We start from the raw sequence: 17311 nt of genomic DNA, 5'->3' as shown, positions 1-17311 counted from the left end.
AACAATTTACCTAAACGTTGATTTTATATTTTTAACTTGTTATCAACTTTTTTTTTTCTTTTCAAAATTCATAGAAAGTAATCGAGTAAAGTGTATTATATATATATATATATATATAATATTAAAACTATAAATAAAATTATTTATAATATATCAGTGATTTAGAATGAGTAAAGTGAAATGATATAATTTTTTTTAAAAGAAATATATATTTAATATTATCATTATAATCATTCATAATATCGTATTATACCATGTAAATATAATATATAATTTTCTGTCATTGTACAAAGACTATCTACTGGTTTGTTGTTAGGGCTATTTTTTGTCGTTGAGCACCATTTTTAAGAATTAATCCATGGGAGCTCCATTAATGATTTAATTGGGAGGCACTTCTGCTAGGCAACAAAGTGACATTGAGCGCCATTTTGACTGGCGCTAAGCGATTGTTTCCAGAGGCACGGACTAGTGGCGTTGGGCGATATCAAGTAGCTTATCTTTTCTCGTGTAAAATTTTATTATATGTGATTTGGTGATTATTCAAATGTGTTGAATGTTTATGAATAATATGTACTTTTGGAGTACAAAAAGGTACGAAAGAATAAATGGTAAAGGGAATTTTAGGAAGGAAATTATTTTGAAATGTGTTGCATAGGGCATGCATAAAATTATGGACACAAAATGAAAGTTATCTTAAGACTATACTAATCATTTATACTCAAATAAATAAAAATGAAATAGGAGGTGAGAGTAGCAAAGGTCATGGTTTAAAGAACAATGTAATTTTTATGATTGTAAAGGATAAATCTTGTTAGGTGGAAGAGTATCTCCAATAAGTGAATGACTTTCAAGCTATCCGACATTAATGTATTTTTTATTCGGATGATTGAGTTTAGGATAATTTTTTCTTTAATATGAATATGTTTATCTATTATTTGATGTATTTTTTGATATATTAACTTATCATCTCTCTTTATTGGTCTGATATTTGTTTTCGGTATTATTTTCTTATAATGATTGTCTTAATAGTGTGAACATATGATGCATGTTTGGATAAATTTTTAGAAAAAAATACTGGTGTTTTAATATAGTTATAAGAGTTGTAGTTTATCTTTAAAAAAAGTTGTTAATTCTTTAGTTATATATCCTAATATCTTTTAGAGTTTATATATATATATATATATATATATATATATATATATATATATATATATATATATATATATATATGTACAACTTATTTGAATATATCTTTTGAGATGATATATTTTGTGTATTTATACTTTATATCAATTATTTAATATTTTATTTACTAATTTTACATTATTAAATAAGATATTACACATAAAATAAAACAACTTTATAAGTTGCACAATTAAAAATTCCTAATTATAATTCTTTTAATAAATTTTATTAATAAAAACTATTATTCTTTATTCAAAATTATAAAAATGTTAATCAACCCTATTATAATCATTTTACACTAAAAATATAGTATAAATCAATTAATTCCCACCATCAACAAATTCAAGGGTGTTGAGGTGTTAATAAAATAAATGTCGATAGTCATTATTTTATAGTTCAACATTTATTTTATAGTTCACCAAATAGTTAAAAAAAAAAGAAACTTTGGGTTTGAGCGTCGAAGTCTCACACCAAACATCACCTAAAAAAATGAGAATTAAAAATAATATTAAAATTAAAAATGTAAAGATGATTTTGGCGGGTCTGGATCTCCCTATAAATATGACAGTCTTGTGGGAATATCCGCTCAACGCAAAACACGCATCACGAACGAAGTCTCTGTTTTTGGTTTGCAATCTCCGGATCCGTCGTGACTGACGGCATGGCTGCTTCCAATGGCTTCGTCGACGGCGCAGCCACCCCCACTCCTTCGGAATCGGCGTTGATCTTTCTCGGCACCGGTTGTTCTAGCATGGTTCCCAATCTCATGTGCCTCCTTCAACCTTCCAACCCTCCCTGCTCCGTTTGCTTCCAGTCATTGTCTACCCCTCCCGAACGAAACCCTAATTACAGGTCCTTCACTTTATCCTCTTCTTCCCTTCTCCCATTTCAAGAATCAGCTTCAAGATCTCGATTTGCAGGTGCAACACGTCTCTCCTGATTGACTACTGCGGCGACGCGAGCGATCACAAGTATATATTAATCGATGTTGGAAAGACCTTCAGGGAAACAGTGCTTAGGTGGTTCGTTTCCCATCGGATTCCCAGAGTTGATTCTGTGAGTGCACTTTTCTCACGACGCTTCTTAATTTAGAGATGGTTCCCTTTTGGGTGTAAGCTAGTGGATTGTATAATGCAATGTGCCTTTATGCCTCTTAATTGATTGGAAGTTCGATGAGGATTGCATAAACTGCTAATGAAAAAGAAATTCATCGTTTCTGCTGATGTTGCATTTCGTACTTAGGTAGGCGGGATCTCCTTTATTTCTTGGGGCAATGTATGTATGGCATCAATGTATTTCCTTGCAATGTGTTGGATGAGTCAGAAACAAGTGTTACTACACTGTTCACCTTTTTGTAATTTTGGTCGTGTTTGATATAGAGGAGAGAAATATGGCGGATGGAAATAAAAAGGATGTGTGAAAGTAGGTAACAAATAATAAAATGAGTTAAAGGTGTTTAGTTGAAAATAGAAAAAGATAAGCGATGAGGAGAGAGATGGAGAGATATATGAAAATATGTGAGATATAGAGCAATGAGCTTCACCGTTTTTCAAAATTATTTCCACCTTATTTCGCTTCTTTCAAACACATCAACTTCTTTCCATCTATCCCTCCTCCTGTATTTCTCACCTACCAAACACACCCCAAAAGAAGTACTATTCTCATCATAACTGAAAAAAGGCTGAAAGGAGTAGCTTGCTTCCTCTTTATTCTTCCTCAGAGAAAAACTGGCTCCTAAATGCCGTTGTTGTTTTTGATAATATGATGTGATTTCTATCTTATCTCTTATTTACTGGACTATGGGCGATCTTGTGAAAGTTTATCAATTGAATGAGAAAATTTGTTGAGTGGTACCCAGCCTTTTTATATTCCTGAGATTGTAAAAGTCTGTTTGATTATGAAGGTAGAAACTCTTTTAATGGTTTCTCTACTAGCAAAAGCTTTATATTTTCTGTAGATAAACTCTCTCGAGCTCTTCTAGCTTGTATCCAAATAGGCCCTAAACCATTTTACCTGTATTATTTCCTTGCAATTTGTGTTGACCTGAATTTCACTTTATGTGAAAAACAAGTTTAATTATGCTCCAATTGCAGATTATTTTAACTCATGAACATGCTGATGCTGTCCTTGGATTGGATGATATACGTGCTGTGCAGCATTTTAGTCCAACAAATGATATTGATCCCACACCCTTATATCTAAGTCAACATTCAATGGATAGGTAACTCTGTTAGTGACTTATTGTTTTTTAACAAAATATTGGTAATATTAACATACCTGATTTAGCCAATATAACATGAAACTTCCATCTAATTTCCAAAAAGCTTCATACACATCTCTCAAGAATCAGGCACCACTACTAAAATATAACCCTAACCATCAAATAGTATCAGAACCATTATTCCTGACTCAATTGCAAAATTATTGTCAAATACCCTAAATATCAAGACTCCTACAATTTAACCTTCTGTGGGTAAATGGGCTTGGGTTACATCTTGTGTGGGACCATTGCTAGCATTGAGTTTAGTTATTCTCTGTATCACTTGCTTAAACTGGAATTTCTTAAATATCACTTGCACACTAGATAAACTTAGTTATTTAAGAAGATAAACTTAGATAAACAAATAACATTTTATTACACGTTCTTTCAAACTTTTTTTCATCACATGTACTTTATGGTTAATTGACACAGGAAGGTTAGTGACCTTTTTTTTTTTGTAACACACTTCCTGATTGTTAGAAGTTTATTGAAAATCATTGATTTTGGTGGGTCTCACTTGTAAATTAGGAGAGTCATTAAATGAGAAGTGAGGCCCATAAAAGTTTGTGATTTCCAATAATTTCAGCCAATCATAGAGAGAATGTAACAGTGAGTGTTGCTAGCATTCCTCTTAACAAAAAATATGTCCCATTAACACAAAAGGCGGCTAGTTGTACCACTACTTATGATAGTTAGTCAGTTAACTTGAAACTTAAAATGTAGTATGGACTTTGAGTTTCAACATAGATTGTGCGACTCAACTCAAGTTCCTATCACAGGATAATTTTATGATCGAAAAATTAGCCTTTTTAAAATTATTATGATGCAAGCCTTTGAGACATGATTGCTTTGTGTGCACTTAACAACCATGTTGTTTGATCACTAGTATATCTGGAAAACGGTCTTGTCTTGAATCTTTATCACAATGTAATCCCTGCTGCTGAATTATGCCCCTCTCAATGATTGCTTTGTGATTTCCAATAATTTCAGCCAATCATAGAGAGAATGTTACAGTGAGTGTTTTTAGCATTCCTCTTAACAAAAAATATGTCCCATTAACACAAAAGACAGCTAGTTGTACCACTACCTATGATAGTTAGTCAGTTAACTTGAAACTTAAAATGTAGTATGGACTTTGAGTTTCAACATAGATTGTGTGACTCAATTCAAGTTCCTATCACAGGATAATTTTATGATCGAAAAATTAGCCTTTTTAAAATTATTATGATGCAAGCCTTTGAGACAACATGATTGCTTTATGTGCACTTAACAACCATGGGGTTTGATCACTAGTATATCTGGAAAACGGTATTGTCTTGAATCTTTATCACAATGTAATCCCTGCTGCTGAATTATGCCCCTCTCATTGATTTCATGGTTGTCTTATGGTCTCGGGTAGTTGAATCCATGTTTTAAATCTTTGCAACAGCATAGCAGAGAAGTTTCCCTATTTGGTTCGGAAAAAGCGTAAGGAAGGAGAAGAAATACGAAGGGTTGCTCAAATTGACTGGAACATTATTGCTGATGACTGCAACCAACCTTTTTCTGCATCAGGATTGAAATTCACTCCTTTACCAGTTAATTTCCAGGATCTTTGTCGTTAATGGTGATGATGCGGCACCCTTTATTATAAGGATTTAACTGTTTCTTTATGAATGTAGGTTATGCATGGAGAGGATTACACATGTTTGGGCTTTCTTTTTGGTGAGAAAAGCAGGGTGGCTTATATATCTGATGTTTCCCGGTTTCCTGCTAGTACAGAGTATGGTATGTTTTAACTTAGTTTCTTCTTGTTTGGACATATGCATCTACTATGTATACGTTTTGTATGATATAAATAGTCTATACTCTCTGTTGTATCATATACTCTGACTCTCTCTATCTCTTCCTTGGAAAAAGGACATATCGGTCATGGATTGCTCATTTTGGCTGTTTGGGACATGCTGTCATTCTGTAGTTTGGACAACATGTGTAGCTTTTTAGATTGCAATAACACCATCAAACCCATAAGACAAGTTTCATGTTTGAAGCATGCATAAGAAAATTATCAAATGAATTACGATTTTCAACATCTTATATCTAGCAATAAATTTCTTCTTACAGTCATCTCAAAAAGTGGGGCTGGACAGTTGGATCTTCTTATATTGGATTCATTGTATAGGGTCAGTAGTTCCATCTTCAACTCTTTTGGGTTTAAATTATAAATATGATGTTCAGGCCGTGTTCCAGGTATATAATCAGTTATGTTCTGCCACTGAATTTGTTCCGATAATGTACATGATATACCAATAAAGGATCTCTCTACGCCCAAAGGGCATGAATGCATGTACCCTCAACATGCAAAAGTGTCTTCTTATGATTTTTTAAGGATTTTTTTTTATTTGTTTTCACTTGACATGGTTGATTTATTTTGTGTTGCATCATCCTTGTCTGATTTACAGTGCTTTTTAACTGTTTCTTATGGCTTGCTTTGATTCAATCTTTTGTTAATTTGTTCTATGGAATAATATTTTTCAAGTTTATTTTATTTTCCTTATACATGACGGACACCTCTTATTTGGTGTAAGTTTAAATTTTTATCAAAAAAGCTGATAAAATATGATTACTCCATGCATATGTATGCTAGACAATTGTTTTAAAATTTTCTTGCACTTCACATATCTTCAACATTAAAATAATGAAACCTCGTGTCCTTTTATTGCTTAAAAAACATAAATATGAAGTTTCATTCTTGATAATTTTGAAGTGAGAATTATCAGATTCATGTCATTTTATTCTGTGTTTTACCTTTTGTATTTCTCTACTCGTTGATTCATGTTTTCTTGTTTGTTTTCTGTGTTATCACAGACTGGGTCACATAATGTTCACCTTTGTTTTCCACAGGTTTGTTTTCCATTTTATCCAAAAAAGTTATGTTTACACTTCCTTGGTCCCTGACGTTGATGATGCAGTGTTATTAAATTGGTAATTTTGCAGACTCTAGAAACTGTGAAGAGATTGTGTCCTAAGCAGGCACTACTTATTGGTATGACTCACGAGTTTGATCACCACAAAGACAACGAGTTTTTGAAGGAGTGGTCCAAAAGGTATGTCTTTTTATTTTTTGAAGAGATCAAAATCGTTGCAAATACATATAGTAATAACTGACACGATGATCTAATAGTAACAGGGGAACCCGGAATACTAAACCCTTATATGTGTGTGTTTTATTGTATCTATATGTTTTAGATTTTAGAAAAAGATAGAAATGACTCTTCTATTATTGTATTATTTAGGGAAGGAATTCCAGTGCAGCTTGCTCATGATGGACTTAGAGTCCCCATAAACTTATAGTATGGAAAGGTAATTATACTTCATTTTTCCATCAACAGTGTATGACGAGTGGTGTGTGAATCTGTGTCTGATTTAAGGAAAAGGATAAGGAGTATGTGTGGGATGGCAAAATAATTTATTCATTTGCTTGGGTAGTGGTAAAAACTGAGAATTTACTCCCATAATATAGAAGTAGATAAGTTGCAGTGGAGTGTATATGAAGTAGAGAAGTTTTTTGTTTCCGAAAACAAGCACAGCCTTCTTTGTACCTTAGCCATTGACATTTTGGAATTGATTACGCATTTTAATACCAGACATATCATTTACCTTTTCTTCACCCCGTTATAAGTAGCCAAATTGACTTTCGATGATTATCAATGTTCTTAAATCTTAATATGTGCTATATCATGCTATTGCAGGTTAAAGCATGTGACATTGTATCCCACACACTGTGATGTTAATTAGACTGTATTGGAGCATTAATATTCTTTACAGGATCCTCATTTTTTGTAGTATTAAAAAGCCACATTTTTGCTTAAGGTGGCATTCCTGTATAACAATGATAATTTATTTTGATGGAAATCCCGATTCTTCTAATTAAACTCGCGAAAGCCGTGTTAAAATAATTCTATAATAGACTTCTTAATCCGAGAAAATGAATCGAGTAGCATTGACTTTTAAGAGCTTAAAGGATTCACGTCTTAGATTTCTTTGGCAGTCTGAGTCACTGCAATGAAACTAATCTGTCGTACAAGATTTTTATTATTTAATTGTATGCGTTGCTCTAAATAATAATTGGTCAATATGTCAATGGAACAATATGTTTTCTCACTCTGGTCTTCCTTCATACATTATGGAATATTCTGCCTTTTCGGATACCAATCATGACAATACCATAATTGTTTAATATATATAGTTAAGTTAATCTAAATGACAATTGTTTGCTGTCTTTCATGTATGTTTTCTATTTGTGATATGAATTAACATTCCTGAGTAACACAAATTTCTATAATGAATACTCGCGTTTGTACAAATAAATTTTACGAGGATAGAAATTAAGGATTTATAAATATATCATTCTATTCAATGTATAAATTTCAGTTTGGTTAAAGAAAGTAAACATTTCGTTTAATTAAATAGAACATATATTACATTTTCTATTTATATTTATTTTGTTGCTATGAATGAAAGTTATTTTATTTTTCTATCTATTTATTTATTTTTTAATTATTTATTTTATTATTTATTTTATTTTCACATGTACATAAAATATATTTTACACTCTTATCCATTTATTTTATTTTTAGACTAATTTTTTATTTATATTTATTTTGCTACTATATGTCCATGAAATTATTTTGTTAATCTATCATCTATTATCCATTATTTAAAAATTAAACTACTATCTAATTGAGTCAGTAAATATTCTAATTAGATAAATATAACAAAAATGTCATTATATATGTTGATTAGATGAGTTTAGGAATACTTTGATTAAATAAATTGTCGATGAATTGATTAAATTAATCTAACAAATTCGTCAATGTATTGATTATACGAGTCTAACAATACATACTAGACTAATATATTCATACACTAATTTATATTTATAATAAATATACTCAACATATTTTTGCATAATCTACATTTAAGAGTTTACTCTATATTTAAATTTCTTTATATATATATATATATATATATATATATATTTTGACTTTCCAAACTTATAAATATGATTTCATATAAATATGTTTTCACGTTAATTTTATTCAAAATTTAATTATAAATTTAAAATTATTATTATTATTTTCTTCCACTTCTAAATATCTTTTAAAAATAGTTCTTAATACATGCATAAATTTTCACCCGTTAAAAATAATATTAGTTCTTTATTTATAGAAGAAAACTTAATTGGAATAATTAAGTGCTACTATATGTTGCAGGGCTGGAATCCAGTCATCATATGATGTTTTTACTCGGTAATTTTTATTTGACCCGTAAGCTTTTAACCCATTCCACTCAATTATTTTAGGCGAATTTTAACTCATGGAACTTAATAAATTTTTAACACAATATGTACAAACGAGAGTAAATCTCACGTTTGAGTTTAGATTGTTACTTATAATGCAACGGATTCTTTTTTCTAAGAAACGGGGTAAAATATGTCGACTGTATACTCTTATATAATATATTTCAACGAATTCATAAATTAGTTTTTTTTAAATGTTTCAAAATTTCTGTATAAATTATTTTTTATTTTCTAAAATACTTCTAAAAGTTTCTTTATATATTTGTCGGTGTAAAATATATTAATGAATTGAACTAAAAAATTACACTGACAATGTATATAAATTAAATTAAAATACAAACATAAAAGTGAAATTATCTGTGAAATAAAAACATCTATTAACCTTTGCATTTCATTATATTGAAATTACAATCCATGTTGAATTAAGTTACAGATAAAAGACAAAGTTCTGAACCTTGTTTTAAAAAAAATAAAAGTATACTATAAATTCTTAAAAACTTTATTTATGTTCTGCATGTCTAATATTATATTTATCCTCTCATTTATTTTATGCTTTCTGAAATTGTAATAAAATATATATACAGAACAACAACGTTCCACCATAAATTTCTTAGACATTAAAGGGTTTTTTGTTCATGTTACAAAAGATACGAACGTGTTGAACTAGTCAATGCACGTGATATCTTTTTGGTTTCCATTTGGAAGACTTGGTCGTTTGCAAGAAACAACAGAAGTCCATGCAGAAGGAAACAACGAGTTGAGTTCCTCAAACCAATTAGAAACCTTTCTATAAAGCAGCTTCAAATTGATGGAAGCTTCGGGTATGCGTGTTTTATGGTTTATTTTTCGTATTTGAAGATTCTCAGAGACAAATAGAAACATTGGTAATTTAGTGCCAGTGAAGGAGCTTAAAAGCAAGGCTAAGATATACACAGTACAAACGTATGATGGCATGTTCTGTGCCTTTTAACAAGAAGAATTTGGACATAAGTTTCTTCGTTTTCAAGCCAACTATTGTGATCATAGATGACCTAGTTCATGAACTCAAACACTTCTCCTTAACTACTGAGAACCTTGGCTGTGTTCAGAGCTCTATATTTAGAAGCATCCATGGAAATATGGTAAGTTTTTTCTTTAATTTCTCAGTCTTTTTAATTTTAAATCATTTCTCATAGGCTTAATTATCTCGGTTTTGAATTGTATGATCTAAATTTCTGTGTCTAGTTGGTTCAATTGGTTTGAAACTTGCTGATTATAGTTTATGAAAACCCGTTTTTTATCCTTGAATGATACCAATAATTGGGTTGGAAGACAATAACTGATCAGTTTGCATCCTAAATTGATTAATTATATTTTATCATTCTTATTTTCAGATTTGTTTTCCACGTGGGATTTTGGACCCACGAGTTCATGTTCATGAAGAACTTCTATCTTTCAATGAATGACAACTTCAGATGCCATTGCTTCATGGTAGTTTACCATCTGTAATGGTTTAATCTGTCATCAATTTACCGATATATCCGTTTAACATCAGTGATTTTGCTTGTGTTCAATTAACTAGTTTTTACCATGTGGGTTCTCAGTGATAATCAATTTCCTGAATTAGCAGCAGAAAATTATAAATTTCGACAATAATTACCCCTGTTTCATTGATTAAAGTTATTTTTTGGACCCAACAAAACTCTAAACGTGTACTGTACTTACACCGATCATCCCACAAATGATGTTTTGTTCTGTTCTGTGTTAATGGTAAACTCTTTGGGTTGATGTTCTTCTGATTGGGCTTATCAGACACCATTGTTCTTTATCTTTCTTGATTTATTTGTTAACTTTGTGATATTTATGCTGTGTAATCAGATCATATGGTATGGAGCATGGCCGAGGCAGTCGAGTAAGGAAAAAGAGGAGCTGACCTCAACCCTTGTAAGTTGGACTCTTTCTTGAATAATCAAAATATGAAAAGTAACCAATTCCTAATAAAATTCATTTGAAAACAATGACATTTGCTTCAACGAAATCAACTGCCAGCCCACACAGGTTGAACAATTGATATCATTTTAAGGACTAGTCGTTCAGAATTTGGCTCACACATCTTTAACTATTAAGAAATGCACAAGAGACATGCAAAGGAAAAATGTTCTCTTTACCGAATTGTCACCTTACTAGGTTATAAACTACATTAGAACATGTAAACTCTTATTAATTCTTTAGCTATCTTTCACTTTAATCAACATACACTGATAACCTTTTCCTTTTTAGTTTTCTATGTATTTATTTATGCTATTGTTGGCACTCTACAGAAAACAATGTTAACCAACAGCATATCAACCATGGCTGTGTTAACTGATCACAGTTTCCTTGAAGCATATGGTGGAGAGTCAAGAGACGGGTCTTCCACAGCAAAATTCTCCACTGGGGACATATTATCCTTGAACTCAGCAGTGACCACTACCAATGACCTTAATGATCTCTGCTACGCTGTTCTAGCAATTTTAAGGTCTCGCTTTGCCAAAATTGAAGGAACAATCTCTGGGCTTTGCTTCAAGGGACAAAGCAAACCCAGAATGGTGTGCATGCATGTCTGGAAGTCTCTCCATTTTTGTTACTCATGGATTCTGAACTCCGACCAAAGAAAATGGATGATGCCATATCTCGAACGTTTCTCCATTGAGATGAAGTATGACATTTTCCGAGTAGTGTATGTCAGTGGTGACAATGTGGTTGATTTCAACTGTGTTTCTACTCATCAGATGTTAGAAAATGGGAAGGAGAAGAGCATGCAAGGGCAGGTTATGCAGAACTGAGATAGCTGCAAAGGGTTTCAAGTTTACAACCATCATCTTTTGCCGACTTTTTAAACTCCCTCTTATACTGTAAATATTGCAAGTTACTCTCAAAGTCAGGTTACAGTTTAGAACTCAAAATCCTATGTAAGGTTTTGGTTTTGGTTTCGGACTGCAAAGTCTTGATCAGTGAAAGAATGAATCATATTTAATAAAGAAATACTGTGTAAGGTTTTGGCTTACACGTCTTAATGTTCAGAAAAAGTATGAATCAAAAGGTTCGATTTCAGAAATAGTGTGAAATCCCTTGAATCATTCTTGTTTTCAAACCCACCCCAGAGTTGAAGAGACAAGTTCAATCTAGTAATGTGTTTTTTATTTTTTTAACAAAAAATGAAGGAAATATCATTTTAATCATTTTAAGAAACTTCTTCTAACACTAGTTTATTGAAAATTATAAAATCATATGCGTGATATGAAACATTTCGTTAATATTTGTTTTATTTCAAATACTTGCATTTTCATTTTCCCTTAATGTAATTAATTGTCAATTGAAGTTTCATAAAATGAGAAAAAAAAATAATGTAGAAAAGTAAATAGATAATTCCTCCATAATAAATAAAGTTTTTTTTATTATCTAATCTGAGTACTTTATTTTTTTTAAGTGTTTAATTATTTAAATTCTTCAAATATATTGTAGCATTTAAAATTAAAAAGTTTTATTAAAAATAAGGTGACAAACTCACGTTAACACTCTGTATATATATCATAATGTCTTTTAACAAAACTTCTTAAAGAATAAAAAAGACACACAAAATGTATTCTCATTATTAAAATAACTGGAATAATTTTTTAAAAATTTAAGATAAAAGTATACAGTAAAAAAATAGCTATTTAAAATTTCTCATCTTCACTTCATCTGTTTCAAAAATATTGTTCTTTCAGTTTCCCTTCTTCATATTGCCAGATTCCATTTTCATGAATTTCTCACAGTCACTTCTTCTTCCATCGTCAGTCCGAGAGAGAGGTATGTGTTGATTTTCACATTTTCCTTTTTTCCCTCATCTCTCACAAACTCAATACCTTTAATTGTAGTTAATCGATTCCCAAACATTTGACTGATGTCATTTTTGAGGAGGTTCAATTATTATTTACTGGCAAAACTTTTAGCTTCCAATTTTCGTGATAACCATTTCCCCTCTATTGGTTTGACCTTTTTTTCTGCAAAACATTCTGTTCTTTCTGCTTCTTATTCAACCGCTGGTCTCAGATATCAAAGTGAGGGTAAACGCAGTGACATTAGGAATTTCGACTGTGGTTTGGGGAAAACGGGTCCTGATTTTCAGGAAAGCTTAAGTTTTGTTGCGAGTGTTTGTGATGGGGCAGAAGAAGAACAGAGTGAAGAAGGGGAGGGGTCTAGTGATGACGATAGTCTTGAGTTTATCACTTCCTTTAGTGGTAGCAACCAACAACAGAGTGAAAGTATTGCAAGAATTGAAATTGGTGAGGCTGAAGTTAGGCACCCTTTGGTGAGGGAAGTTTGTAGGTTAATCACACTTAGGTCTGCTTGGAACCCTGATTTGGAAGGACATTTGAGGCACTTGTTGAGAAGCCTCAAGCCCCCACTTGTTTGTGCTGTCTTGCGCTCTCAGACTGATGAACGTGTTGCTTTGAACTATTTTTATTGGGCTGATAGGCAGTGGCGCTACAGACATGACACTATTGTGTACTATACAATGCTGTATGTTCTTAGCAAGACCAAATTGTGCCAAGGTGCGAGGAGGGTTCTTCGGCTAATGACTCGCCGCGGAATTGAATGCTCACCCGAAGCTTTTGGCTATGTGATGGTGTCTTATAGCCGTGCAGGCAAGTTGAGGAATGCATTGCGAGTTTTGACATTGATGCAGAAATCTGGTGTTGAACCTGATTTATCTATATGTAACACTACTATCTATGTTCTGGTGAAGGGCAATAAATTGGAGAAGGCGCTGAGGTTCTTGGAACGAATGCAGGTGGTTGGAATCAAACCCAATGTTGTAACTTACAACAGCTTGATCAAGGGTTACTGTGATATAAATCGGATTGAAGATGCATTGGAGCTTATTTCAGAAATGCCATCCAAGGGTTGTCGTCCGGATAAAGTTAGTTATTATACTGTGATGGCTTTTCTCTGTAAGGAGCGAAAAATTGATCAAGTGAAGCATCTAATGGAGAAGATGGTTCAGGATTGTAACTTGATACCAGATCAGGTTACATATAATACGCTTATCCACGTGCTTTCAAAACATGGGCATGCAGATGAGGCTCTTGCTTTCTTAAAGGAAGCAGAAGAGAAGGGTTTCCACGTGGATAAGATTGGGTATAGTGCAATAGTTCACTCGTTCTGTCAAAATGGAAGGATGGATGAGGCAAAAAGTTTAGTTATTGATATGCATTCAAGAGGATGTAATCCGGATGTAGTGACATATACTGCAATTATCAATGGATTTTGTCGCTTGGGGAGGATAGATGAAGCAAAAAAAATGCTGCAGCAGATGAACAAACATGGGTGCAAACCAAATACGGTATCATATACAGCTTTGTTGAATGGCCTCTGTCATAGTGGAAAATCATTAGAGGCAAGAGAGATGATAAGTGTAAGTGAGGAGCATTGGTGGACCCCAAATGCCATCACTTATGGTGCCGTGATGAATGGGCTTCGTAGGGAGGGAAAATTGTCAGAGGCCTGTGATTTGACCAGGGAAATGATTGAAAAAGGGTTTTTCCCTAATCCAGTTGAAATTAACCTGTTAATACAGTCACTCTGCCGAAATCAGAAAGTAGTAGAAGCTAAAAAGTATTTAGAGGAATGTCTGAATAAGGGATGTGCAATTAATGTCGTAAATTTCACTACTGTAATTCATGGTTTTTGTCAGATCGGTAGCATGGAAGGTGCACTATCTATGCTAGATGACATGTACTTAAGTAACAAACACCCTGATGCTGTCACATATACGACATTGTTTGATGCATTGGGGAAGAAAGGTAGACTGGATGAGGCAGCTGAGTTGATTGTAAAGATGCTCAGCAAAGGTTTGGATCCAACTCCTGTAACATACAGATCAGTTATCCACCGTTATTGTCAATGGGGTAGAGTAGATGATATGTTGAACTTATTGGAAAAAATGCTCGTTAGGCAGCCATTTAAAACCGTATACAATCAGGTTATTGAAAAACTTTGTGATTTTGGGAACCTTGAGGAGGCTGAGAAACTACTGGGGAAGGTATTGAGAACAGCATCAAAACTCGATGCCAATACATGCCATGTTGTGATAGAAAGCTATCTAAAGAAAGGGTTTTCTCTATCAGCGTATAAAGTGGCTTCTCAAATGTTTAGACGTAATTTGGTTCCTGATTTAAAGTTGTGCAAGAAAGTGAGCAAGCAGCTGGTGTTAGATGGTAAGTTAGCCGAGGCTGATAACCTTATGTTACGATTTGTTGAGCGTGGAATACAACAAAAATGAGATGCATTTGTGAGGTTAGCTGCTATTCAAAGCTTAAGTCTCGTAACAATGATTTGTTTTAAATTTCCTTTATCATTTTTATTTTGCTGGTATTCCATCTTGTAACCTTTCATGTGGCTAGGCAATTTTGAGGCAACAATGATTTTCTTTTGAGAGCTCATATAACTATCATTATATGATTTAGATGATTTTATAATTTTTTTAGTTCAGTCACATCACTTTCCATTCTCTGGTGGTAATGATATGCATTGAATACCACTCACAAGAGCACACTCCCAGTTTTATCTAAACTTCAAACTGATCAATCAATCCTCCGCCAAAATATTCCAATTGTACATGATCTTATGATAAAGCCATTCCTTGATAAGATATGTTACCATCAGCAGAAATTCATAGGTTAAGGATCTTCGTGGATTTCTACCCCTGTTGGTTCAGTTGGTCCACCACGTAGCCCTACATGTCAGTGCTTTAACGCCTATATAGGATGGATGCATCTGCAGTAACACTAACTCACAACATCATTGTCGATGACTGAATTTCCAGTTGAAATTACCAAAGGAAAAAGTTGTTCAAAGATTTGTAGCACAAGACGAGGAGGTATTACAAGGTTTCTCTTTCTAAAAGAACTTAGATCAAAATTGTATACTAAGTAAAAATCAAGAAACTGAAAAACAGTAATTTAGAACATATATGTCTATATCTTTTCTAAGGTGATCTTATGTTAAAATTTGCTTGCAGATATAATAGCATGAGGAAATAAAAATTCAAGCAAGGAAAAGACATCTACAGGTAAAATTCGACGTAGAAATGAGAAGAATTGAGGTTCTTGGCTGTAGATGTCCATATTCATTGGAAAGAAACTTCTTATATAAGAATTCAAGAATTTTGTTAAGATTAATGTCTGCTTGAATATATAGTCCATAAAAAAATAACAGGATTAAATTGGTATTATAGTGATGTTTAAATCATATAGTTTTTTTTTCTTTAATTTAGATATTCTAATTTTTCATTAGGTATCTTATAGTTTTTTTTTTAATTTAGATATTCTATACATAGACAAACCTAATTAATCATTCCACAACCTGTAACTTCCATGCTTTTCCAAGGAAGACGTTCAAGAAGCCTCTTGCAAATTTAAAATCTAAAGTCAGTTTGAAAGTAGTTAAAGTCGAAATTACAATTAGGAAATTAAGAATAATAGATTTTACTTTCTACAAAACAAAATTAAATTATTAAAAAAAAAAGTAACATTTCATGAACTTTCACAAAATAAATTATATTATAAACCCTTTACAATAATAACCAAAATAAGAGTCTTAAGTTAAGTGCGTAAAAGAAGAAAGTGTTCCATTTTAATTGATTAAAATTGATACGATATAACAAAAAATAGCCTTTATTTTAAATTGAATTTGAATTTTGTTTTAATTAAAATTTATTCAAAAAGATAACTATTGAGTGATGTTAAAACTAAAAATACGAATAAAATAAATTTTTAATTCTTTTAAATTTTGATTAGGTTAAATACAGAAAAGAAGTTAATTTTAATTGTATTTAGTTTTGATTAGATAGTGTTAGAGCTAACAATATACATAACAATAAAATTTTAATTACATAACATTTTAATTAAGTTTAGGTTTCATTTGATCTAAATACATTCAGCAAAAATAAATAGGTAATATTCAGATAAAAAAACTAATTTACAATTTTGTTTAATAATCTTATGTATTTTACTATGTTGCAATTCTGCTTATAATCTAACACGTATAAAACCATAGAATTTTACAATTTAAATCTCAATTTTAACTAGATTTAGTTCTGTTGGAAGAAAATTAATCACGATGCCATACATTTTACTAAGACATCTCAATTAAATACATGCAACCAAATTTAGAACTCTACTCACATTTGCAATCGAACTTTCATTTGGAAAAAGAAAATATCATAGGAGCTCTTCCATTTAAAATTAAAAAAATAAAATCTTATATTAAAGATGAGATGAATGATAAACTAGTAAGTAATTGAGCCAAGAACACTAAAATGGGCTATTCTCTAATCATAATTATTTTTTACCTTCTATCCACATTGAGATTATTGATAAAAGTCTTATTGTTGCCCATGAACAACATGAAATATTCTAAAGACTGAAATTAGTTTATAGAAAAAAGGAATATATATATATATATATATATATATATATATATATATATATATATATATATAAGCCTGACTGAAAACAAAG

At 31.7% G+C, this 17311-nt stretch overlaps 3 protein-coding genes across 6 annotated transcripts; all 3 read left to right on the top strand.

Annotated features, from left to right (window-relative positions):
- The first annotated feature begins 1779 nt into the window (after window positions 1–1779).
- Window positions 1780–7385, top strand: LOC108342765 (putative hydrolase C777.06c). The gene is made up of 10 exons (XM_017580558.2): window positions 1780–2037; window positions 2106–2241; window positions 3279–3406; window positions 4875–5022; window positions 5107–5212; window positions 5549–5607; window positions 6293–6328; window positions 6422–6531; window positions 6721–6787; window positions 7177–7385. Exons 1-9 carry the CDS (start codon window positions 1847–1849, stop codon window positions 6776–6778), a joined length of 972 nt encoding a protein of 323 aa, XP_017436047.1. The 5' UTR covers window positions 1780–1846; the 3' UTR covers window positions 6779–6787; window positions 7177–7385.
- Window positions 7386–9502: 2117 nt separating this feature from the next.
- LOC108342766 (uncharacterized) lies at window positions 9503–11811 on the top strand. Of its 2 annotated transcripts, XM_052879150.1 has the most exons (4): window positions 9777–9907; window positions 10160–10256; window positions 10644–10709; window positions 11087–11811. In XM_052879150.1, exons 2-4 carry the CDS (start codon window positions 10197–10199, stop codon window positions 11588–11590), a joined length of 630 nt encoding a protein of 209 aa, XP_052735110.1. In that variant the 5' UTR covers window positions 9777–9907; window positions 10160–10196; the 3' UTR covers window positions 11591–11811. The 2 variants fall into 2 exon arrangements, with proteins under 2 accessions (XP_017436049.1, XP_052735110.1); XM_017580560.2 differs by lacking the exon at window positions 10160–10256 and having other exon boundaries at window positions 9503–9907.
- Window positions 11812–12443: 632 nt separating this feature from the next.
- On the top strand, window positions 12444–15970 carry LOC108342762 (pentatricopeptide repeat-containing protein At1g09900). Of its 3 annotated transcripts, none has more exons than XM_052879149.1 (3): window positions 12444–15086; window positions 15469–15669; window positions 15811–15970. In XM_052879149.1, the coding sequence occupies exon 1, from the start codon at window positions 12691–12693 to the stop codon at window positions 15070–15072; it is 2382 nt and encodes a 793-aa protein (XP_052735109.1). In that variant the 5' UTR covers window positions 12444–12690; the 3' UTR covers window positions 15073–15086; window positions 15469–15669; window positions 15811–15970. The 3 variants fall into 3 exon arrangements, with proteins under 3 accessions (XP_052735109.1, XP_017436043.1, XP_052735108.1); XM_017580554.2 differs by having other exon boundaries at window positions 15459–15669; XM_052879148.1 differs by having other exon boundaries at window positions 12445–15669.
- Window positions 15971–17311: the final 1341 nt, after the last annotated feature.

Source organism: Vigna angularis, chromosome 6 (assembly GCF_016808095.1).
Source record: "Vigna angularis cultivar LongXiaoDou No.4 chromosome 6, ASM1680809v1, whole genome shotgun sequence".
Taxonomy (NCBI): Eukaryota; Viridiplantae; Streptophyta; class Magnoliopsida; order Fabales; family Fabaceae; genus Vigna; species Vigna angularis.
This window is presented reverse-complemented; position numbering and strand designations above follow the sequence as displayed.